The 27,454-nt window shown below is 38.5% G+C and overlaps 1 protein-coding gene across 1 annotated transcript in view; it reads right to left on the bottom strand.

The window, feature by feature from the left end:
* Positions 1-27,454, bottom strand: part of LOC126331737 (nose resistant to fluoxetine protein 6-like) — a 242,767-nt gene that overhangs the window by 166,728 nt on the left and 48,585 nt on the right. The window contains exon 2 of the mRNA XM_049996518.1: positions 11,362-11,567. Coding sequence (XP_049852475.1) covers positions 11,362-11,567 — 206 coding nt within the window. The remainder of the gene's footprint in view (positions 1-11,361; positions 11,568-27,454) is intronic.

The following is a 27,454-nucleotide window of genomic DNA, read 5'->3' as shown; positions in this document are numbered from 1 at the left end:
ATCAACTGTCGGTACAATGTTTTTTATTAAATAAATATGCATAGATTATTACAGTCCTTACTGTTATCATAACTAATCTTACAATATTTATAATAATGTCAGTGTTGCTTAATTTATGAGGTATTCATGAATATGAAGAGGCTTTCTATAGCTTTCTTAAGATTAATTTATGGCATAACAGCTCTTATTTAATCAATATATTTGTAGCTGAGAGTAAAGGTATGGAGATCATTTACACCCTTAATTTCCTGTGGTAGTCAGTTGTACAGTTTTAAGCTGTTATACAGCACATTATTCTGCCTTTTGACTTGTTTTTCCTGTTTAGCTTTAAGTAGGAACTATATCTAGGGGCCAGTCAGAAAGTCTAGCTTTTTGAATAAATCAGTACAGTGGGGCCTATTGCTGATATTTGTTGTTTCCATTCAGCTTTTTTCTGTACCTTAAAGACAATCTATATGTTCCCAGTGCTTGTTCCTCAAAACAGATTCCATATTTGAGGACTGAATGTATATATCCAAATTATGTCACTTTGAGGCATGAAATAATGCAAAGAGCATAACATGCTGTGGATAGTCTCTTTGCCAAAGCCTTTACATGTTTTATCCACATCAACTGGCAGCCTATGTTCAATCCCAAGAAACTGATATTCATTACACAGTCTAACATGGGGTGGTTATAGTTAAACTTTCCCTATTTGAAACATTATAACATGGAAACTAATTTCTGTATGAGTACCAAATTTTATAGCATTAATGCCCAGAGTATGGGGTGCATGATTTGCATGTGTCACAGTGCCACCATCCAGTTCCAACTATGGCCACCAGGTGTTGTGATCAGTCATCACGCTTCATAGTCTCACACACCTGACCAGTCACAATGCTCTTGACATGCAACATGAACTTGACAAAAGGAGCAGGGCATTAATGGTGAAGCTATATTATCAAAACAACAGTAGTGCTGCAGGTGAACTTCAAGAAGACTGCCAGCTGGAAGGTTTACAGAAGGGTTCCCTTACTCGAGCTGCTGTGCAGAGCACAATGAACAAGTTTGAATCAACTGGAGAACTGGGCGTGACTCTGGGAAGAGGCCGAGGACTGGTTGCACCAAAGGTGGTTGATGAAATCACTGTTTCTGTGGCAGACAATGCTGCATGCAATTCCCAGTCATCAGGCAGTGTGTGTGTGTTGTGTCATGAGAGCTGAACATCCCATGGTCCACTGTATGGGCAGTGCTTCAAACCATTCTCAGATGGTATCCATGCAAGATCCTTATCATACAGCAGCTTGCTCCACAGGATGCACAGTGACGTGCTGACTCCCCTCTCCACTTTCTTGCAGGGATTGAAGTTGACAAGGACTGGCCCAGGACCATCCTACAGACAGATGAAGCTCATTCTTCTCTGATGGGAGAATTGTTGAGTGTGGGAATCTCCACCTCCAGTCACTGTGCATGAAGTTCCTCTGTATGACTCAACAGTTTTCATGCAAGATAGGGCCCCACTGCACATCACTTGTGAAGTTCACCTGCTCCTCTGAAACACATTAGTAAATGATCAAATTATCAGCTGATCATTTCCAAAACTTGGCCACACAATCACATGATCTCATTTCCTGTGATTTATGCTTGTGGGGCTACCTGGCAGACAGAATTTACCAACAGAACATTCATACATGTGCTGTTCTGAAGCGCAGCATATCAAGAGAGGTAGTCAGCATACCCATGGACATGCTTTGTTCTGTCATGCAGAGTGCAATCCTGCACTTTCAGACCCTACTGGACACTCATGGGCTTCATATTGACCCCCTTTTGTAGCAGTAATGGTACCAGTATGTAATGGTATGATGTACCATAGCAGCACATTAAAAGTATTTCAGTTGAATTGGTTCTGCATTATTTCTCTTTCCCATGTCCTTGACATTAACACTACCAAGTTTGGTTGTCATACCACAGTTAGTTTTCAAGTTATAACATGTTAAATAGGAGTAGTTTCATTATAACTGTGCAGTACATGGTTCTTATTCAACTGGAAGTATATACAATTAATCTTCTTTGCATTTAAAATTACTTTAGCTTTCAGCAACAAATTGTGGACATCTTAAAGTGCTACAGCAGACTTTTCTGTCAACTGTGTTGGAGTTTTAGCTATAATAACTATGTTGCTGTCATCACGAAACAGTATTTTTTCTCTGGAACTTTGTGGGAAATTGTTAATATAAACATGTAGGTTGCAATAGTTATTCAGAGATGAAGAGGCTCCCACAGAATAGAGCATCATGGACAGCTGCATCAAGCCAGTCATGGGACTGAAGACCAAAACAACAACAAATAAGAAAATGGATTGGGACTAGTCCACTCTCTTGTGGCATGCCTATATTAATGTATTGTGGGTCTGATAAAGTGTTTTAACAGAAATCCTTTTGAAGTATGTGAGATATCAACTCACTGCACCCAATTTTTCAAGTACAACTTAAACAACTTCTTAGCAACACCTCACATTCCTAGCAATTCTAATTTATGCAGTGATGAATCTTTTGACTAAACAAAGTAAGTTGCATTGAAATTATCACTTTCATCCACAACCACAAAAATGACTTTTGTAAACTGTGCAATCCCATATTCTGGACCTGAAACCATGTCATTCATTATAAAGAAATTTAAATTTATTTAAACACTTCATTAATCCATTCCTCACTATTGTTTAAATAATTTTGGAAATTATGGACAGTGAAGTGATTGGTCTATACTTTGTACATTTTTACATCTTCATTTTTAAGTGTGGATATTACTTTTGCTTGCTTTAGGTACTCAGGAAAACAGACAGATTTGAATGATTCATTGGTTGCTTTTATCAATGGAGCTTTTATATTATTTACACTTTCTTTATGGACACAGTCTTGGATTTTTCATGAAGTATATTAAGTCTATTAATAAATTCTCTTCTTCAGAAACGCTTTCCTTGCCATTGCCAGTCTACATTTTATATACTCTCTACTTCCACCATCATCAGTTAATTTGCTCCCCAAATAGCAAAACTCCTTTACTACTTTAAGTGTCTCATTTCCTAATCTAATTCCCTCAGCATCACCCGACTTAATTCGACTACATTCCATTATCCTCGTTTTGCTTTTGTTGATGTTCATCTTATATCCTCCATTCAAGACACTGTCCATTCTATTCAACTACTCTTCCAAGTCCTTTGCTGTCTCTGACAGAATTACAATGTCATCGGCGAACCTCAAAGTTTTTATTTCTTCTCCGTGGATTTCAATACCTACTCCGAATTTTTCTTTTGTTTCCTTTACTGCTTGCTCAATATACAGATTGAATAACATCGGAGAGAGGCCACAATCCTGTCTTACTCCCTTCCCGACTACTGCTTCCCTTTCATGTCCCCCAACACTTATAACTGCCATCTGGTTTCTGTACAAATTGTAAATAGCCTTTCGCTCCTTGTATTTTACCCCTGCCACCTTTAGAATTTGAAAGAGAGTATTCCAGTCAACATTGTCAAAAGCTATCTCTAAGTCTACAAATGCTAGAAACATAGGTTTGCCTTTCCTTAATCTTTCTTCTAAGATAAGTCTTAGGGTCAGTATTGCCTCACGTGTTCCAGTGTTTCTACGGAATCCAAACTGATCTTCCCCGAGGTCAGCTTCTACTAATTTTTCCATTCATCTGTAAAGAATTCGTGTTAGTATTTTGCAGCTATGGCTTATTAAACTGATTGTTCAGTAATTTTCACATCTGTCAACACCTGCTTTCTTTGGGATTGGCATTATTATTTTGTTCTTGAAGTCTGAGGGTATCGCCCTTGTATAGACCCTCCATATACTCCTTCCAGCTTTCTGCTTTCCCTTCTTTGCTTAGAACTGGGTTTCCATCTGAGCTCTTGATGTTCATACAAGTGGTTCTCTTATCTCCAAAGGTCTCTTTAATTTTCCTGTAGGCAGTATCTATCTTACCCCTAGTGAGATAAGCCTCTACATCCTTACATTTGTCATCTAGCCATCCCTGCTTAGCCATTTTGCACTTCCTGTCGATCTCATTTCTGAGACATTTGTATTCCTTTCTGCCTGCTTCATTTACTGCATTTTTATATTTTCTCCTTTCATCAATTAAATTCAATATTTCTTCTGTTACCCAAGGATTTCTACCAGCCCTCGTCTTTTTACCTACTTGATCCTCTGCTGCCTTCACTACTTCATCCCTCAAAGCTACCCATTCTTCTTCTACTGTACTTCTTTCCCCCATTCCTGTCAATTGTTCCCTGATGCTCTGCCTGAAACTCTGTACTACATTTGGTTCTTTCAATTTATCCAGGCCCCATCTCCTTAATTTCCCACATTTTTGCAGTTTCTTCAGTTTTAATCTACAGGTCATAACCAATAGATTGTGGTCAGAGTCCACATCTGCCCCTGGAAATGTCTTACAATTCAAAACCTGGTTCCTAAATCTCTGTCTTACCATTATATAATCTATCTGATACCTTTTAGTATCTCCAGGGTTCTTCCATGTATACAACCTTCTTTCATGAGTCTTAAACCAAGTGTTAACTATGATTAAGTTGTGCTCTGTGCAAAATTCTACCAGACAGCTTCCTCTTTCATTTCTTAGCCCCAAACTGTATTCACCTACTGTTTCCTTCTCTCCCTTTTCCTACACTCGAATTCCAGTCACCCATGACTATTAAATTTTCGTCTCCCTTCACTATCTGAATAATTTCTTTTATTTCATCATAATTTCTTCAATTTCTTCATCATCTGCAGAGATAGTTGGCATATAAACTTGTACTACTGTGGTAGGTGTGGGCTTCGTATCTATCTTGGCCACAATTACTGAAGAAGAGAAATTTGTTAACATCGAGTATAGATTTAAGTGTCAGGAAGTCATTTCTGAAAGTATTTGTATGGAGTGTAGCCATGTATGGAAGCGAAACATGAACAATAAATAGTTTGGACAAGAAGAAAATAGAGGCTTTCGAAATGTGGTGCTACAGAAGAATGCTGAAGATTAGATGGGTACATCACATAACTAATCACCAATTTGGTATTGGAGGGCAGTGTGGAGGGTAAAAATCGTAGAGGGAGACCAAGAGATGAATACACTAAGCAGGTTCAGAAGGATGTAGGTTGCAGTAGGTACTGGGAGATGAAGAAGCTTGCACAGGATAGAGTAGCATGGAGAGCTGCATCAAACCAGTCTCAGGACTGAAGACCGCAACAGAACAACAACAAATTCTTAGATTTTAACATGTAATGTCAGCTCATTTCTTGTATCCTTCCATGGGATACCTAAACACCCCCATTGAAGGGTATTGTGGTTGGCCTGCTTTCAATTTCTGTGTGTTATCAAGTAAGATTTTTTGCTGGCAACCAGCATGGGTATATCAACAATATCATATCATAGGCAGAAAAGTCATGACCAAAGCCTGATTCGAATCAATTGCTTTATCTCTCCTTTTTGTTGTCATTATATCCAGGATAGTGTAGCTGTGCAGCAGTTGGTTGATTGGATTTGGAAGTGTATTATCATTAGAGCAAAACAGTTCCCTGAATTCTGTCTGGAGCAATATTTTAGCCTTTGGTCTAGAATTATGTCTACCATAATGAAAACATACTCATCATGTCAGGACAAGAATGAAGACACAGTTGACAAAGGACTATACTGTTTAAATTTTGGGTGATTTATAGACTGTTTCAATTTAAAGATGGTGATTTGACATACAAAACTACCATAAATTGATTTGTTCATTTTCGAAGTTAAATATTTCTCAAAATGTTACATGAACAAATATGACTGATATGCGAATATAGCCGTAAAGACCCCAAGTTTTCATTGGACCCATCAGTTAGCATTGTGAGTGAAGTGCCTTAACAAAATGGTAACAAAGCAAGAAAAGAGTTTTTGTGAATGAATTATAGAGAGAAACTGCAGTGCAAACATAGCACTGTGAATTGGTATTGACACTTTAGGGATACTGGTTATCTCTGTAAATAGAAAATTACCAGTCAGCTAGGTGGAGAGGATGAGGGAAAGTTTCTTACAAAGTCCAAAACATCAATGGTCCATGCAAGCCATGAACTTGGAATACTGCACCAAACTGTGTGGAAGGTTTTGTGATGGTGGTTACTTTTCAAATCATGCCATTTGCAGCTCATGCAACAATTAAAACTGAAAGATTATGGCTGGGATCTGCAGTTACACATCGCAATGTAGGAAGCACTTGAGGATGAACATTTCACCTCCAAGTAAATATTCAGTGGTGCAGCAAGCTTCCATTTATGTGGAAAGATTAAGCAGCACAGTGTAAAGTGTGGAGCACTGAACATCCTCATGCAGTTGTGGTGCATGAATCAGTTTCACTGAAGGCTAATGTTTTCTGTGCAGTGACATAGATGAAGTTGTATGGGCCATTTTTCTATTGTGTGAAGACTGTGGTCAGTACCTCTCACCTTGAAATGTTGAAGCTTTGGTTCTTTCCACAACTGACTGTTGATTCCAAGAATTTCATCTTCCAACAATATGGGGCACCCCCTCATATGAGCATCAATGTTTTTCACTACCTAAACAATGAAACTCTGGGTTCCCGAATTGGTCATGATGGTGAAAATGATGTGACTGTTCTCTTGGTTCCCCAGGTCTCCTAACCTAATACTTTGTGACTTTTTCCTTTGAGGGTACATCAAGGACTGTGTTTACATATCCCCTCCCCTCCCCTGCCAAGATCACTGGAGCTCTGAGTATGCACCAAAGTTGCTGTGATAACCATTGTCAGGATATTGCTACGTAAGGTATGGAATGAACCTGACTAACCTTAGGACAGGATCTGTGTGATGAGAGGGGCACTCATAAACATCATAGAGTGCAAAATGCACACTTGGTGAGATTATGGTTCTATTCAGGCATCAATCATATTTCTACATGTAATACTTTGAAAAATATGCAGTTTCAAAAATGTATGAGCCATTTATAGTAGCCCTGTATTTATTTTGAGAAACAGGAACTCCTCTTTTCTCTCACCAGTAGCAATAAAAGCACTTAATATCCATACACCCAAAGCATATTAAAATATATTAGACTGTCAATGTAAAACCTAAGAGATGAACAGAGTCAAAGAAGAAGCTTTATTTTAACTGTGATACTTGTAAGTTGAGTTGATAGAACAGATTGTAGAACACTCAAAACTGAGCTGGTAATGACTACACTTAGTGTGAGAGAGAAGCTGCTCACAGGTACTTGCTGGCACATGCTGACTGGAAAGAGTCAATTACCAACATTCATTACTTCAGACTCCATGTAGAAAGATAGAATAACAGACAGCTGGCAGCACTGTTGCCACTTTCGATTGTGAAGAACAAAAGACTGCTGTCAGGAGTCACTGAAAATCATACTTGGCTGGAACTGCCACAACACTGAGATACTGTTGTAGAACTGTAAATGAAATTTCGCTATGTGATTAGTCATGACTGACTCATGAAACAGCCCTACAAAGTCCACTTCAGTTGCCATGAATATTCTCTTGCCATATGGACTACAGATTTTCCTGAGGGATGACCTAAGTTGTAGTCACCCTGTACGTACAAGGTCTTTTCAAAAAATTCTGGAACTTTGTTCATAAAAATTTTCTGTGTTTACCTTTCACATATTGTGTGAGGTCATCTTTGAAATACTCTCCTCCACAATTGATACACTGCTTCCAATGCTGTTTGCACTTCCAGAAGAAGTCTTGGTACACCTCTTGCTGGATCACACGCAGCGCCATCTGCAAAGTTTCTTTTACTTCATCTATCATTGCAAATATTCATCCTTTCAATGGGGTTTTCAACTATGCAAATAAAAATAAGGCCACTGGGACCAAATTTGGAGAGTATGGAGGATGAAGCAGCACAGTGATTTCATTTTTTGTGCAACAATCACACACTAACAGGGATGAATATGTACGTACATTATCATGAAACATGACCCATGAATTGTCTTATCACAATTCAGGACACTTCCTTCTCACATTTTCTTGTAGGCATTGCAGTATGTCCTGATAGTACCATCCAATAACAGTTTGTCCTTGTGGCATGAATTCTTGATTAAATAATCCTTCAAATTCAAAGGAAACTATCAGCATGGTTTTGACATTTGATGTGACATGATGAGCTTGTTTTGTCTTGTAGAACCTTTTCTGACCCATTGTGAAGACTGAACCTTGGTGTCAACCTTATAACTGTTGGACCATGTCTCTTCACCAGTTATAAATCTTTTAAGGGACACCTCATTTTCATTTGTACAATCCAAAATCTCTTCACAGATTGTGGTCTTGATTCATGAGCAATGGGATGAACTAGGTGACAGCACGATGCATTCCAAGATGTTGTGTCAGAATTTCAAGACATTATCCAACTGAAATGTTATTTTCTTCTGAAATCTCTCAGTCAGTCAGTCTCTGATCGGCATGCACAATTTCATTGATGTTTTAACATGAGCATTGTTAGTGGATGTCTAAGGGCCACCTGTAACTTCCATCTGACCATTTTTAAACTGTGTGACCAGTCATAACACCAAGTACAGTTTAAGATCTCATCACCATGGGCTTCCTCTATCATTTGGGGTGTCACTGTAAAGGTTTTCTTGAGTATCGCGCAAAATTTAATGCAGACGCATTGCTCATCTAACCCTGCCATCTCAAAATTTCAAACCATGCAACACAATGTTCTAATCAATACAGCACTGAACAATAACTAACATGAATACAACAATGAAGCATTTGGCAGGTGCACATTACACACAGACATGTGCAGGGATGCCAACACACCACTGGCAAGAAATTATGAATGTTCTGGAATTTTTTGAACAGGCCTTGTAAGTAGCAAAATTGTGTACCAGTATTTTCAGACTCAAATCAAATGTTATTTCAATTGCTACAAATCAAACATAAAGATTTACATTCAAACCACTAAATAATTGCAAGCATCAACAAATTAATAAAATCTGTTTAGCAGCTTTCACATACAACTTGAATAATTTGTATTAGATAGCTTTCCAAGCACATTAATAGTAAAAAAGAGAATTCGTAAAAAAAGGGGGGGGGAGGGGGAGAGAGGGATAGGAAACAGTTCTTAAATGTGGTTCTTCCAAATGTTGCACTGAGGTCATATGTAGCTCACATGGATTCATGGAACACAATAAAGAGAAATTATGTTGACAAATTAATAACTATGTATACTTGGCCTCACAATGGTATGACTAAATAAAAACTTTTCAGTATTCCAGCTATGTCACGTGGTTATACTTCCCGAGCTCTCAGCCAAGTACTCCTGAGGCATACGTCAAGTGATAATTCATTTACCAGTTGACAATGCCCAAGGAGCATCACCATAATGCTCATGGATGTCAAACCATTTTATGTGGATTTTTTTATTTATTTATACGTGTCCAGAACATAACATATTAAATATAACTTATAGTACATAGCATATCATACATAGCATATCACATAGCATATCATACATAGCATATATATTACAAATATTACAGAGAATATGTGCGTCTTTATATTCCATGTGCTGCCCAGTATTCCGCTGCACAGACTGCCTTATCATTGGCGATAATCAGATCGTCCATGGACATAGGTTCCAACAGTTTCCTGCAGTTGAGTAGGTGCTGATGGTCTTGAGGTTCACCACATTCACATAGTTCGTCCCCTGAAATGTATCCCCATTTCTTCATGTTCTCCTTACATCGAGATACGCCAGTTCTAAGTCTATTGAGTACCTTCCATGTTGTGTATTGGAGATGATGACCTATAGCAAGTTCTTCCTTGGGGTTGTCCCAATATTTCTCTGATGACGAGCTACGCCAGAGTTGTATCCTATGGTCTGCAGGTGATGTCTGGATTGGTTGCGTTGTCTGGAGAAAACTTTTTCTCGACTTGAGTCTTGGCGTTTGATGTTCGCATCCAAAAAGGGGGTGTCTCTGATCTGTCTCCTGCTTCTTTCTTTCCACTTCATCTACTGTTCTCCTTCGGATGTCTGGCAGTGCTACGCCCATGAGGTGGTAAATTTTGTCAACAGGGGTTGCCCGCAAGCAGCCGGTTACAATTCGTCCTGTTTCATTTAAGGCAATATTTACCTGTTTGGCATGGCTGGAGTTCTGCCATACAGGTGCTGCATATTCAGCAGTGGAGAAGCACAAAGCGAGGGCAGATGTGCGGAGGACCTGTGGGTATGCTCCCCAGTTGTTGCCGGTCAGTCTCCTAATAATGTTGTTCCTAGCACTGACTTTCATTTTTGTATCTGTACAGTGGTCCTTGAAGGTGGATGGAAGCCCAGGAAGATGTTATTCAAACTAAATAACAATTAAAAAGGTTTTATGTAGGTTAGGTAATGATGTGGTCTATTGTATAACCTCAAAATAAGCACGCAGAGGATGGTGGGATGAAGATATAAACCAAAAATCCTGTCTAAAACTCAGAATGGAGTATTATTCTCTGGTACAAGATCTATACTAGGTTATCAGCAGATATCAAGTACAAAACTGAAATTCCCATTATATTGCAAACAAAAGTAAAAAAAAGAAAATACTGCATTTGTGACACCAATAATTTTTTGCAAAATTTGGACTCAGGGATGTAAATTTTTCATAAGTCTAGTGTTTGTATTAAACAGATTTTGGCTTTGTCAGTGTATAACCATGTAAAGTTACATAGATGCTTTGTTTCAAATATTAGATATAAGGCAGATTAGTAAGAAGGGGAGTTGTGGCTTTTGTCACAGAGCTAAGTTTCTTCTGATTTATGTGTAAAGTAATCTAGTAATAATTCCCATAAATATCAGTGTGAATGGATTTGTGCTAGTTTTATTTTGTTGTTAGTATGTTTCAAAGAGGGAGCCTGCAAATGCTGGTTCTGTCTGTCAATGCATAACTTGAATCTTTCTACATCCTGAACTCTGTCCTTCATGGCAGGATTTATGGAACACAATGTGTGAATGAATGAATGATGTAATGAGTAGGGAGTGGCAACAGTAAACTCACTTATATAATTGAAACATGTGTGTGTGTGTGTGGGGGGGGGGGGGGGGGGGGGGGGGTTTTGCACGAATACATGATTTTTAGGAAGTTGTTACATTTTAATTCTTGTTACATTTTTTATTATTTTACTACTTTTAACACTACTTGTCTCAAAAGGTTGTAGGAGCAGCACTAAAGAGCTGCATGTCATGAGTCTACGCCAGTCTCATCACTGATCATCATCATAATTACTACCAGCATTATCATCATTATTAATAGTTTCACCAGAAGCAGTATGATATTTTACAAATATTTTAGGTGAAATTATTAGCACATGAAATAATAATGTCAGTACACACTTACTATCCTGCTTAGAGTCCCATTATTGTTTTTATTTTGTCTTGCATGTAGCTCGTTCGAAAATGTGATATCAGCAAGACAGTGCTGCCCATCAAATTTGCCAGTCTGTGTTTTTATTCCTTGTATGTCAATGCATTCATCAAAAACTCCAAGGTCAGTACCACCACCTGTTATAATGCCTTTTGGTACTTTCGTTGAAGAGTCAAACACTGAAACAGAAAGAAATGCATTACTGTTAATGAATTATTTACAATTGGATTTGAGTAGGTCCTATTGTTTTTCATCAAAGGCAAAATCTGCTGGTAAACTACCAAGGGATATTAATGAGTGTTGACCGTGTGTCAATTTAAAGAAATTCTTAGAGTACAATGATAATAACTGCACCATATACCAGTATGTGATATCATTAGCTTTCCCATGCATGCACCCTCACTGGATGTGGGCAACGTTACACATATAATTATGTCCATATATCTTCCACTTGCAGGTCTGGGGGTTAATAGTCCATGCACAATGCCATGGCTGATAGAATTGCAGACGGCAGGACATGTGTGAGGAGCGTAATATATTTGGAGTTATGGGCAGGCATTGTAGGTGAAATGCTGAGTGCTGGAGAGGAAGTGCCATTCTAAACTGTGGCATACACTCACTTTTTTTGGAAATATTAGGTGGGGCCCCTCCACACCCACACTTGTGTGGTGACCATTCAAAAAGATCTACTGTCAGCTCTGCTTTTGTTAGTATCTAAAAAAAGAATTCTTCCAGAAATGCAACAATTTATTTTTGGCTGGCTTATTAACCATTTGTGACTTTCAGAGAAGTGTGATGAATGGCGAATTTTAAATAAAACCTACACATTTGCCATGATAAAATTTGCTTCTTCTGCCAAAACACAGAGGAATTTAAAACCCACCGCATTTCTCATTTCACAAGCTATCGATGGCCTTTAAAAATTACATTTTTTCATCAAAAAAGTCTGTAGCTATTGGAATGTCATGGTATACAATAAAGATTTACATAATAACAAAATAGTAAAATACTCTCCTCTTTACCTCCTATCATTTTCTGAAATCTCATTTCAATATCTGAAACCATTTATGAAATGTGAGGAATGTTGTGAATACCAGTATTTCACCCTGGCTTTATCACTGGTGCAGTGCAATCACAAATTATTGGTGACAGATAGATACCTCTAGCCAAGTCTTAAAAAAATCAGTATGTTAGCTGAATTTCATATGCAACAACATATTATGTAATATGCACCAAACGCAAAATCACAGTAACCTCTGTTTTTCATTGCACACTTTCCTGAATTTTCTGCAGTGTCTTACTTCCACATAAATATCACAATAACCATGCCCATTAATGAAGTGATGGACACAGCATCATAAACCTGACATATAAAGCTATAAGTAAAGTAAAAGTGAAATTTTTTATCACATAGTTTCTGTAAAATAATATGAGAAAGACTGCAGGGCAGACCCATCAATTCTGCCATTGATGACTTGCCAAATGTTGGAAAACACTTACCAGCCTCCCTTTCCAACAAAGGAAGGAACTCACCTAGAGCTTTGGATGAAAACTGGTCACTGTGCATTGGCCACCATATTCTATGCAGGCTATACTGGATTCATGTTGATACAGTCATAGGGTCAGTTCAGACACCAAATATTACATCAATCTATTAATTGTCCTACATCATATCAAAGATTAAATCCATGTTGATTCAGAAAGGCTTTCCAAGAATAAGTTTACTAATATTGTAAGCTGAAGACGTAAACAAATTGAAAAAGCTGTTGCAGTATGCACTGTAATAAATTATGATCATATGATCCATTTCAAAAACACACAAGTAATAGGCAAATTTGTCTACCATTGTCTTCCTTTGTTTTTAGAGAGATTTTAGTATCACCAACAATGTCAACAACCTTAATAGCCATGCTGTGTTAAATGCATTGCCTCATACAAACATTTGAAAGTAAAATTTTGATTTCTGATCTAACTTAGAACCCTAAGAAGGTGTGGTTTTATGTAAATCCAGTAAGTGGATTGGAATCATCTATTCAGTCACTCAGTGACCTTACTGACAACAAAACATAAGGTGACAGAGAGAAGCCCAAAATTCTGATTCAGTTTTCTAAAATTATTTCACCACCAAGGAGCATTTTATGGTGACTCACATGAATGTTGAACTGGGAGATATAAGGATAATTGGTCACAAAATATAAATGAAACTACAATCACATAATAATAGAAAGACATCACAACCAGATGAGATACCTGTAAGATTCTAAAGGGACTATGCAAAAGAACTTGTTCCCTTTTCAATAGTAGGCACCACAGGTAGTAGGAGCGTAGCTCAGATGATCATAATTATAAGCTTAAATTGCTGACTTCAATCGGTTGTAAGATTGTGGAACATATATTATGCTCTCGCATTATTATGATTATGGAGAATGAAAATGTACTCTGTAAAAACCAACATGGATTCTGCAAACAGAGATCTTGTGAAACTCAGCTGCCTCTGTCCATCCATGAGATCCAGAGAACTGTAGATAACAGAACACATATTGATGTTCTGTTCCTTGATGTTCTGTTCCTTGACTTCAGGAAGGCATGTGATACTGTTACACACTGTCATTTATTTTAAAAAATCAAATTTATCAAGTCTCAGATCATGTTTGTGACTGGATTCAAGATTTTCTTGAAGGCAGAACTCAACACACTATTAGATATGGAACAGAATTGACAGATGTAAAGATAATTTTGGAATTACAGGTATCCCAAGGAAGTGTGATAGGACATGATCTAGTGGATAAGTTGGAAACTCCATGAGACTGCTGACAGAAGATACAGTCGTCTATAAGAAGGTAACAATGGCAGGAGACTCAGTGAACTGCAGGAAGACCTGCAGAGGGTTGGTGATTGGTGCAGGGACTGGCACTTGATATGAAAGTAAATAAGTGTGACATGTTACTGCAAAACATTAATGGAAATAGTAACTACTGTATACCTAAAGAGGAATGGCCACATAAAACAAATGGGAGGAAAATGCATGGCTGAGGTTCAGAGGAAAAATCATAAGGAAATGTAATTCATCTATGACAGAAGTGGCTTACAACACATGCGAGGCCTCTCCTAGCCTCCCACTGCAAACGACTAACTGCTGTATCACTGAAAGCACCTCCTCCAGTCTCCTAACTGTCTTGATGCAAAGGCAATAGGATGTTCCTGACGATCCACTTCCTGATTTAAAACACACCAAAGAGCATAATTTGAGGCATCGTATGCTAGTGTGGCCTCCTTTTAAAAGCCTGGAAACAGCAACACTGGATTTGACATTAACACATTTTCTAATTCAACAAATGCTTTCTTACATTCCTCCAAGCACATGAACTTTACAACCTTTTTCAGCAGTTTCATAAGTAGTTTTGCAATATCCAAAACCTCTTCATGAACTTCATGTAATAATTTGTGCGGCCCAGAAAGGACTGCAACTCTTTGGTTGTTCCTGGTGATGTAAATCTTTTATTGTTTGCACTAATCTAGGATCAGTTCTTAAACCATCCTTATTAGTGATATGACCCAAACAGCTAACTTCCTCCAGTGCAAAATGACATTTTCCTTTGCTGAGGGTCAAATGGGCTGCTTGTAATCCCTTGAATACCTCCCTCAGGCATTGACTATGCTCTCACATATTTCTTGAAAAAATGCTAGACGCTGATGTGATTTCAGTCTTTTCAATGTTTCATCCAGCAACTGTTTGAATGTTGCTAGAGCATTCTTCAACCCAAAAGGCATACTTCTACACAGAAGTGTGAAATAACCTGGTATAGGCATGCATATTCAAATACAGAGAGATGTAAACAGACAGAATATGGCACTGCAGTTGGCAATGGCCATATAAGACAATAAGTGTCTGGTGCAGTTGCTAGAGTGGATACTGCTGCTACAATTGCAGGTTATCAAGATTTAAGTAAACCTGAATGTGGTGTTATAGCCAGCGCATGAGTGATGGGACACAGCATGTCTGAGGTAGCGATGAAGTGGGGATTCTCCAGTATGATCATTTCACGAGTGTATCGTAAATATCAGGAATCCAGTAAAACATCAAATCTCCAACATTGCTGCAGCAATGAGACCAATGGCAACTGAAGAGTATTGCTCAGCATGACAGAAGCGCAACTCTTCTGCAAATTGCTGCAGATTTCAATGCTGGGCCATCAATGAGTGTCAGCTTCTGAACCATTCAATGAAACATTATCAATACAGGCTTTCAGAGCTGAAGGCCCACTTGTATACCTTTGATGACTGCACAACAAAAAGCTTTACACCTTTCCTGGGCCCATCAACACTGACATTGGACTGTTGATGACAGAAAACATGTTGCCTGGTCGGACGCGTCTCATTTCAAAATGTATCAAGAGGATGAATGTTTATGGGTATGGAGACATCACGAATTTATGGACCCTGCATGTCAGCAGGGGACTGTTTAAGCTGGTGGAGGCTCTGTAAGGGTGTGGAGTGTGTGCAGTTGGACTGATGTGGGACCCCTGATACATCTACATATGACTCTGACGGGTGAGAGGTACTTAAGCAACTTGTCTGATCCGCTAAATCCATTCATGTCCATTGTGCATTCTGACAGACTTGGGCAATTCCAGTAGGACAATTCAACACCCTCACACGTCCTGACTTGTTCCAAAGTTGCTTCAGGAACACTCTTCTGAGTTTAAACACTACTGCTTGCTACCAAACTCCCCAGAAATGAACATTATTGAGCATATCTGGGATGCCTTGCAACATGCTGTTCAGAAGAATCTCTGCCCCCTCATACTCTTACGGATATATGGACAGCCCTGCAGGGTTTATGGTGTCAATTCCCTCCAGCACTACTTCAGACATTAGACGAGTCCATGCCACATCAAGCTGCAGCACTTCTGCATGCTCGTGGGGGTCATAGACAATATTAGGCAGGTGTACCAGTTTCTTTGGCTCTTCAGTGTATTTTGGTTGTGTCACTGGATGCAGAAAACACCATTTTTGGTCTATCCTCCACAGCCACTTCTAATTGATGGTATCCACTCCGTAAGTCCATTGCTAAGAAGTTCTGACTTTGCCCTAGGTTATCTATCATCTCTGTGATGTTTGGAACTGGTTAGGCATCTGCTATAATCCTACTATTTGAGTGGTGGTAATTGCAGCAACAGTGGTACTTCTTTGAACCACCCATAAACTTCTTGGGCACAATCACTTTCCCTGGTCTCAGGGGCTATTACTCTCTTCTATTATTCCACCAGCCAGTTGTTGAATCATTAAGTCTTCCAAAACTGGTCACAGCAAACTTGGTATTCTGTATGGCTTTCGATACACTGGTGCTTTGTTCCCTGCCGGAATCTCTAATGGCACCTAACGGTTATAGCTGAGTAGTTGCTCTTGCTGACAGCATCCAATATGAGCAGACCAGTAGTGTCTATCTGTGATTACTTGTACTAGTTGCTATGCACCACTCTGTTTAAAAAGAATAGCTCAATCTACTCATAAGGTCGAGGTGCACATGTCTGCTTTCATGCCTCGCAACTGATTTGCTGCAAATAATGACCTATGGCTGTAATCCTGTGGTCAAACATTCTATGGATTGACTAGAATTGTGAATTGATAAAATATGCAGAAATACAAAATAATAGTTACAAGAATGATTTAATAATCAGTGTTCTATTCTAATGTCTGTAATTGACGCAGTCCACAGAGAATTATGCTGAATCATGTTCATTCAAGAAAGTACATCTCAAACAAATAGAAAGTGGTCCTATGATATTAGGTTAAAATACATACAAAAATATCTTATCAAATACAGTGAAATTACGTTAGGATCATTATGAGAATGGCAGCAATAACCCCAAACTAAATAGTCATCAAATATATGTGAAAACTAAGTCCACTTAGTGATCACAATATACATAATATTCATCAGCTCAAAACAGTTCAGTGTTCAATATGATGATTCACAAACTGACACACGTGATACAAAGAATAGTATCTCATACTCCTTTTGTTCTCAGTTCTGTAAATAAAGCGGCAAAAGTTATAGTTCTGTTCTTGAGCACATTCAGACTTCTCAAACTGTAAAGTCCCTTCAGAAGTATCAACAATTCACTGCCCAAAATCATTCACCTATACGACAAAATCACACACATTACCTCAGACAGGTCTGTCTTCTTCCAACACAAATGTAAAAGTGTGGAGAATCACTCCCTTGAGCTTGTCACTCAAATGTCCCAGGTTCCACTTGACTCCTATAACTTCTATAGTGTTCTGCTACTGTCTGCTTTTCCATTGGCTGAAGCCTTCCTCACCAAAAATACATCACTCTTACATCCTACATGATTTCATTCAACATGACCACTCCCCATACTACACTAATATATTACAACAATATTTAAATAAAGAAATGTGCAAGTGTGTTCATATTAAATTACAATGAATTCTCATTAAATTTTGTTTAATCTATTATTTATGCATTCTTTGCAGAAACATCTTTTGGTTCTCTTTTCAGTTGTGACATCCACTAACATTTACTACTGATCACTTTTAAATTAGAACATTTTTAATAGCACTTTCAATCAACATTTGAATAAAGTTACTGGCAAAATATAAAACAATTCATTAAATAAATACACGAGTATGACAAAATATGAGATATAGATGCTGTGTTCATTTTCTGTGTAAATGCGGAGAATACGATGTTCTGACCAACATTTGCATAACAAAAATATATATAAAAGACATAATTAGTCAAGAAATAAAATAGATACAGATACAAAGCTTTCTGAAATGATGGCTGTTGTGCACTGCTTTCATCTGAGATATTTGTTGCAATCACATGATGCAATTAAAAGTTGTTAATTCAGAGATTCATTGTGTAAATGTTTATTCACTGTGAAATATTAACTTCTGTAGGCGCTTCAGTCTGGAACCATGCAACCACTATGGTCGCAGGTTCAAATCCTGCCTCGGGCATGGATGTGTGTAATGTCCTTAGGTTAGTTAGGTTTAAGTAGTTCTAAGTTGTAGGGGACTGATGAGCTCAGATGTTAAGTCCCATAGTGCTCAGAGCCAACCGCTGTAGTTTTAAGACTTTTGAAATTATTGTTGTGTCACTGGATGTTCCTCATTTTTCAGGGATCACCATTGTATTCAGATTTGCATTAATATTTGACTGTAGATTCTCACAAAGCTGTAAGAAGCCTTCTTACAGTTTGTCTCAAAGCCCACGATTGGTTGAGCATACCCAGCCATCTTAAATGATCGATGCATTGTCCAAACTCCCCATACCAGGGTTTTCCCCACATGTGGTCTTTTGCTGATATCCTTCCATTTGGCTTGCGTGGAGCAACTCAGTGGCCTGCCCAGGCATAAAACAGCATATACCTCCCAGAATATGTAATATTATAATCTTAAGTTTCCTCAGTGTAATACAAATTATAAAATTATAGCATGTTAATTAGATACCAAATAAACACATAAAATCAAATAAACTCTCGAATCAGCTCATTCTTTTCAAAAGTTTTTAGTGCTTCTGCATTCATTTGATAGCAATTCTTTTTTGCCACTTCATAGCATTACACCATCACCATCACAACACATGATCAATGTTCTGTTTTTGAAGTTTACATCATTCGCAGTCCAGCTGTCACTGCAGAAATTCATGATGCCCTTGGCAAAGTACTCCAGTATGTCTTCAGTAATCCCATCCTTAATCCAGTACTGTCTTTCAAGTTTCTTCACGTGGAGGCAGTATGCACTTCAGTCATCTTGAGTTATCATTTCAAAATCTGCAACAATTTGGACAAGTCGGCTGTTGTGGCCGAGCGGTTCTAGGCGCTTCAGACGGAACCGCGCTGCTGCTATGGTCGCAGGTTCGAATCCTGCTTCCAGCATGAATGTGTGAGGTTTAAGTAGTTCTAGGTCTCGGGGACTGATGACCTCAGATGTTAAGTCCCATAGTGCTTAGAGCCATTTGAACGACCTCATCCGGAAGTAAATCTAGGCTTGCTAGGACTCAGTACAGTGCCAAAACGAATGTCTTTAATGTTTTCTCGTCTGGCGCTGCAATAATTATTATACAGACTACATTCCGATCCATCTTTGGAATGGCCCTCTTCAGGACGCCGGATTTCAGTTATTAGGTGACAGCCAACGTCACATTCTGGCACGTTCCTGGACAGACACAAGTCAAAATGCTTGAGGACGGATGGCTGTATGGCAGACTATTGCTTGTTCCACTGAAGTATAGTTTGCATCATATAGTAAGGCGACCTAATTTGGTTGTGGTACTCAAGAATATAGGTGATTTTTTTCTACATCTACATCTACATGGATACTCTGCAGATCACACTTAAATGCCTGGCAGAGGGTTTGTGGAACCACCTTCACAATAATTCTCTATTGTTCCAATCTCTAATAGCGTGTGGAAGAAAAATGGACACCTATATCTTTCTGTGCGATCTCTGATTCCCCTTATTTGGTTATGATGATCTTTTATCCCTTTGTAGGTCGGCGTCAACAAAATATTTCTGCATTCGGGGGAGAAAGTTGGTGATTTAAATTTCGTGAGAAGATTCCTCCGCAGCAAAAAACGCCTTCGTTCTAATGATGTCCACCCCAATTCCTGCATCATGTCAGTGACACTTTCTCTCCAGTTTCTTGGTGATAAAAAACGTGCTGCTCTTCTTTGAACTTTCTTGGTGTTCTCCATTAATCCTGTCTGGTAAGGATCCCACGCCGGGCAGCAGAACTCCGAAAGAAGATGGACAAGTGCAGTGCAGGCAGTCTCTTTAGTATTTGCATCTTCTAAATGTTCTGCCAATAAAGACAATCTTTGTTTCGCCTTCACCGCAACTTTATCTTTGTGTACTTTACAATGCAAATTGTTCCTAGTTGTAATTCTAGGTATTTAGTTGAATTTGTTGCCTTTAGATTTGACTGATTTATAGCGTAACTGAAGTCTGGCGGTTCGTTTTAGCACTCATGTGGAAGACCTCACACTTTTAATTATTTATGGTCAATTGCCGATTTTCGCACCCTACAGATTGTAAATAGTCTTGCAATTTGTTTTGATCTTCTGATGAACTTACTAGACGGTAAACGGCAGCATCATCTGCAAACAACTAAATCGTTTATATAGATAAGAAACAGCAGAGGGGCTATAACGTCAGAAATCGCTTTTGCTTTGCTCGATGACTTTTTTTCAGTTACTATGAACTGTGACATCTCTGAAAGGAAATCACGAATTCAGTCGCATAACTGAGATGATATTCTATAAGCAGTCAATCTGACTACAAGCCGCTTGTGAGGTACTGTATCAAAAGCCTTCTGGAAATCTACAAAAATACGGAATCAATCTCAAATCCCTTGTCGATAGCACTCAATACTACGTGTGAGTAAAGATCTAGTTCTGTTTAACGAGAACGAAATTTTCTAAATCCGTGTTGACTGTTTGTCAGTAGACCGTTCTCTTCGGGATAATTCATAATGTTCGAACACAATAATGTTCCAAAATCCTGCTGCATATCGACGTTAATGATATGGGCCTGTAATTTAGTGAATTACTGCTGCTGTCTTTTCTGAATATTGGTGTGATCTGTGCAACTTTCCAGTCTTTGGTTGCTTGCTGATCGTTTGTCGAGAGAACGGTTGTATATGATTGTTGAGTATGGAGCTATTGCATGAGCATACTCTAAAAGGAACCTAGTTGGTGTACAGTCTCGAATTGAAGACTTGCATTCATTAAGTGATTTAAGTTGTTTCATTACTCCGAGGGTGTCTACTTCTAAGTTAATCATGTTGGTAGCTAGTCTTGATACGAATTGTGAAATGTGTACTTCGTCTTCTTTGGTGAAACAATTTCGCAAGTCTGTTGTTTAGTAACTCTGCTTTGGCAGCACTGTCATCGATAGCATTTCCATTGCTATCGCACAGAGAAGGCATTGATTCTGCCTTGCCGCTAGCATACTTTACATACGACCAGGATCTCTTTCGATTTTCTGCAAGGTTTCAGGACAAAGACAATAGCGAATTGGCACTATAAACTGCTTGGCAAAACATCAATAGGGCAGTTCTTTGTTTTTGCTGGTAAGCCCGGGTCTTGTGGAGCTGCTGATCGTCGAACAAAAACGACGTGTTGGACTGGGGTCACTGATGGCCCAGGCCGACGACAACTTGTATACGTTCTCCTTTCTCATGCTCCTTGGAACGTTTATTATTTCGATAGCCTCCCTCATTTTCTGCTGTTACAGCTGTGCCTACCAAGCATGTACAGTCGTGGACAAAACGAGCAAGACCCCTCGCCTTTTAGTTATGCTGATCCGCATAGCTAAGTCTGCTACACTGCACAGTATAACAGGCAAGGAGACGAAGTGCTACCAACATGCTATGCACAGCCGTGAAATTGAAAAACTAACCGAACTTTGTCAGACTGTTTTCAATCATGTCTAAGACTATATTAATGGTGATTAGTGTGTTAAATACAACACGTTATTATATGATATAAATGAAAGAAGAAACACTAATTAGTATGAACTGAAATAATAAAAATAAATTCAGCTTATCGAGATAACATAACTGTTTTAATAAGACAAAGTACCCCAGCTGATACGAATTAGCAAAATAGTATGCACATATGGCCGTGAAACGGTCTGTGTCAATGTTCAGACCATTCATACTGGATTACTGTTGCTGGCCTACCATGAAACTGTGCAAATTTAGCAATGCTTAACGAAATTCACTTAAAAATCAATTCAATAATTGACAGAAACGCAAAAGTAGGCAGTAACAAGTATGAAATTCTACAAAAGTTTCATATTGACATTGACAGGGCGCCGATACAGAGTAAAGGTAGCAAAAAAACTTATTGGGAGAACGAGAAATTCTTAAAATTGCTTTATTGATAGTCTATCTGCCTCCATCGGGATTAGAACCGAAAACAAACAGACATCCCTTGCAGTAGCAAACACCTTTCACTACGCTAGCAGACAGCCCAGGCAAACAGCCCTCTATTATTTCCCCAGACATGAATAAGCTGGTAATTTCACAATGAAAATGGCAAAATGATCTTCAGTTTCTGTTCCATAGAGCTTTCTGGACTCAAAAACATGAATTTTCTACCTTTATGTCACCGCTTATGTGACAATCATTCGGGATGTTTATCGAAATACCAAATACTGTTATTAGAGAGTAAATTTAGTAGAATAATTCTGCGCCACACCAGCAGATAAACGGCGACACAGCTGCCAAACATATTCTACAATGTTTCGAATTCCCCATTAGACTTGCCACAGCCAGGAAACGTTCATTAGCCGAAGTGTTTCTTAAGCTATGGGAATGATCACACTTCTACAACGCGGTGGCATTAATACTACGATGTGAAACACCACATGTATAGACAAATGGATTTTATTTGCTTTCCTGTAAACGTGATTTGGATCGACAGCGTAGCTACGATTAATATGCTGATGTTTCGGCTACAACTAGAACATTTCGAATGAAGAGTAGGGGGAATTATTTATGCAGCCCTCGTTGCTAATTTCGTTGCTAGGATTTAGTCAACTAAATAGGTAAAAATGGAACCCTACTAGTCTCACTTTCTTGACTTTCTATCTGTCTACCCAACCCTTCGAACCCGTTTACCTCGAGTACGGGTAGATATAATAAGCGGAAATGTATCGCACTTACTGCGGTATACGGTCCCTTGGTGGTGTAAAAAAGTGAGATTCTATGAGAATGCAATCTAAAGATACGGCTGTTTATGTAAGGAAAATTTACGCAACGGTAATCCAGTATGATTGGTCTGAATGTTGACACAGACCGTTTCACAGCCGAATGCACATAATATTTTGCTAATTCGTAACGATCTGGGGTATTTTGATTTAATAAAACAGTTATGTTATCTCGATAAGCTGAAATTCATATTTATTAGTGCATTTCATACTAATTAGCGTTTCTTCTTTCATTTATATCTTATATTTACGTGTTGTGTTTAACACACTAATCAGTATTAATATAGTCTTAAACATGTTTGAAAACAGTCTGACAAAGTTCGGATAGTTTTTCAATTTCACGCTTGTGCATAGTATGTTCGTAGCACTTCGTCGCCTTGCCTGTTACGCTGTGTAGCAGACTTTAAAGCTGTGCGGATCAGCATAACGAAGAGGCGAGGGGTCTCCTCGTTTTGTTGCCGCTCTGTCATACACAACTTTCACCGTCCGACACCTGACTGCTAATCGCACTCCTGGTTTCGCCAACGTAGGCGACTCAGCAGTTACACACTTGCAGGATGAGAGCATCCACGGAATCCTTCGTAGGCCTCACCAAATTTCGGATTTTACGGCCACTCTGAAACATGAGCCTAATTTCTCGGTGACACAGCACCTAAGCTACGTGGTCGCTGTTGCCTTTTATGTAAGGTGAGTGTGCAACAGGTAGCTGTTTTCTTGTTTCTTCGTTTTGTCTTGGCTGTATCTCGTATTTTATTGCAATATCTATTCTAATGGAATGTTTTCCAAGATCGTTTAGCTCATGTTGTAGATTATCAGTGTTGCTTCCCGGTGAGCTTGGGTTGTCGGCGTACATAGCACCGCGTTATTTGTTGCTGATGATGATGCAACTCTGCACGGTGATGTGTGTCGGTTTACAGTATATACCTTGTATCCAAGTTTACCGCTAGGTGTTTTCCATATTTACATAATCTGGCAAAGGATCATGCCGTCATCCATTTCCAAAGCGATTTTTTTTCTTTTGTTTAGGTACTGCTGAAACTTCCGTAGTTCTGGTTCTCCATGACGCCACATGACGAACATGTCGTCCATGTACCTCTGCCAACAGCAAGGGTACGGAACTTTGGCTTCCAGGCGTATAGCGATATTTGCTCCTGCAAGATATTGATAGTCTTAGCTATAGGCGCATTACTAAACACAGATTTTTTGACAAGTGGACCTACGGAAATAATGAAGCGCGCCATCAGCATGAACAGGGAGAATAGATTCGAGATGTTGACGGCCTGGTTGTCAGCGATCTCAGTCCCATGGGCCGCGTGTATTGGACAGCCATCCGAGGAGTAATCACTCCATGAGTGGTAAAATTGAATTTTTGGAGGGGTAAAGACAAAAGAATTCAATTCAATTGTGGATATCCTGCTTTTGTATTTGCCGTGTTTGCTATTAAAATTATTGGATATAAGGTCATGTACCTAAAACACGTTTAGCACCTCTGTACTATCGTCAGTGTCTTTTCTTTACCAAAATCTGTGGAATGTGAACATATTTCGAATGATATCTAAGCTACGAAAACTAGTTCTTAAGAACAGTTTTTGTTTTGTTTTTGTCACTACCCAAATTTTACGTTATAGGTTACTGCATGATTACTTCTACATTATCCTGTTTAATACATCACTTTATGTTTAAGCGCAATTTTGTTGTTCCAAGATATTTCGCGCACATATTTTCTGTTGCTAACGTTTTAATTTGGCAGATCCGTTTTCTTTCGCGTTCCCGTGCGTCATTGAGAAGCACATGAATTATGTTTTTAAAGATCATTACAATTATTACTATTTCGTAAGACTAATATTGATTCCATGAGTTAACTACAACATAGTGAAAAAGACAGATTACCACTCACCACACATAGAAGCCACAGATTTGCAGACAGGCACATTCAAAAGAGTCCTAAACATTTAAGTTTACTGCCAAAAAACCTTCTTCGAAAATAGAAAGCATACAGACATTTACAAAGCACAACTCACACGTACATGGCCACTTCTCTGGCCACTGTGCCCGAACATTGTTTGATTACGTAAGTTACTAATTATTACTTTTTTTTTCAAATACATGTGACACACTGTGGTGAAGGTTACAGTTTATGAAAGAATGCGTGAATGTCTTCCTCACATAGTCTACCCACTTCACAAAAGCTTTGTGCTTTTTAGCCTGCATCTACGACAGTAAAACCGAGACATACGCTGAAACATCTCTCGTGAAAATCCCTTCTTCGTGTTGAATAGTTCCCGCAGTAGTTCAGAGACTTGTTTCACGATTCACTTCGCAACAATAAATGTATTAATTGACAGCACAACACATCAGTAACTTTGTAATTGCTGTTTTACTGCTGTAGTGCCTACGCTGCGTTATTATTATTATTATTATTATTATTATTATTATTAGAAGTAGTAGTAGTAGTGGCAGTGGTCAAATACAAAGCGTTGGCAGCTTGAAGTCTTCCACCTTCTAAGATTTCAGAAGTAAGGAGTCCAACAATCAAGTGATTTAGAAATAGTAAGAGTAAAGCAAACATTTTAACTTGGTTGATTTTCAAATGGCGCGCAGGTTGTGCATGAAGTAAATGTCGTTACGAAAAGAGTGGTGCACAGGAAGCATCCTTTGTAACAAGTGTATGCCCTCAATGTGGATAGTTAGCTTTCTCTTCTGAGAGGCAGTTTGAGGCAGCACTCGCAATACACTGCTATAACAGGTTGCTAGAAACAAGCAGTACCAATTGTGTCATTGACTCTTAGTAGTTTTCAGTACTATTGTGTTCTCGGTACTCTGTTGTATGTCCCTAGAGTTGTTCCAAGTGTCCAGTCACGCAGAAAATGTTTCAGACATTCATTACTACATGGCGCATAGTCTTTATGCCAAGTACAGAGCCTGTTTGTAGATAATAGTGGCAAGCAATGCTTCCCAATGGAGTACCAAGTGCCATGCGTGCAGGTCTCCTTCATTTAGCCAGGAATGGTCTGAAGAGATAAGTCGTTGGTGAGTGGGCACAGCTCTTTCAGCTGGGAGAGAGATTTTACAACTATAGAGAAATTATTCCTCAGTATTTACACAAACTGCTGAATCAGCCTTAAAGCTATGAAACCATTCTACATAATTCCAATGCATACAGATGTTTTGTTGCAGGCGTATAAGATCTCCAAAAACAGTATGACCGAAGTGTCTCATACTCATCCATCTCAAATAAATATTCCTACATTAATAAACATTCTTACCGTGAAACAAGAAACTGGAAAGATGTCAATGTATTCAGAATAGATGTACATGTATGCCATGCCGTACTTCATCTGAAAGAGAAGTCACGGTGATCAGTTGCAAAATAGAAAGACCTGTTGGCGGTGTTGTTCTTTCTTCCTCAATAGCACAGGGAGTTCTATAGTATACTTTACGAGATCTGATCCCAAGAATGGAGTCGTTTAAGAAACTAAGTGAATACTGAGAGATTTTTTTGTCTTGAATTTATGTTATTCTCTTTTAAGCAATTTAAAAGAAATGCGAAATGATTTTCGTTGACTACAGTTCCACTAACTGCAATAATACTGCTGTATTTCTATACTCGTATTATCACGAATAAAACGACGTGAGCGTGCATTAATGCCACTTGAAACAAAAATTTCCTTATTGGCACTTAAAACTAACCAGTTTCCTGGTATATTTAATTATTTATGCATTTATTTTACCTGGGAAGATTAGGGCCTTCAGGCCCTCTCTTACACCTAACCAGGCATACTCAGATTGAACGAGTTACAGTTTCTACATAACATTAAGGACATATAACGTATTATGCAGTATTGATGTTAAAGAAAAAAATAGATATTATAACAATAAAAAATAATTATAACAATCAAGAATAATAATAATAATAATAATAATAATAATAATAATAATGACTATGTATATGAAAGTAAACATACTTTTCTTTTGTGAATGTCAGTCCCATTGTTAGTTGGGAATTTTCTCGATATGTTCTTGCAGCTTGTGAGTTATTCTCATCGAGCAGAAACATAAGACGGTAGAATGGGGTGAAAGAGATATATAAGAGGTAGATAGGTTACAGGAAGAGAAATAGAATGGTAAAATTCGAAGCTGTGATGGAGAGGAGAAAGAAAGAGATGGGAGGGGCACAACAATGGTGGTTATACCGTCCCTAATATGTAAGTTTTGAGTTCCCTCTTGAATGTTGAGTAGTTCTGGATACGACGCAGATCACAGGGGAGCGCGTTCCATAGTCGTATGGGTGAGATGGAGAATGACACGGAGAAAGATTT

The sequence above is a fragment of the Schistocerca gregaria genome, chromosome 2 (assembly GCF_023897955.1).
Source record: "Schistocerca gregaria isolate iqSchGreg1 chromosome 2, iqSchGreg1.2, whole genome shotgun sequence".
In the NCBI taxonomy this organism is placed as follows: Eukaryota; Metazoa; Arthropoda; class Insecta; order Orthoptera; family Acrididae; genus Schistocerca; species Schistocerca gregaria.
Note: the sequence above shows the minus strand (reverse complement) of the source record. Positions and strands in the feature narration are given on the sequence as shown.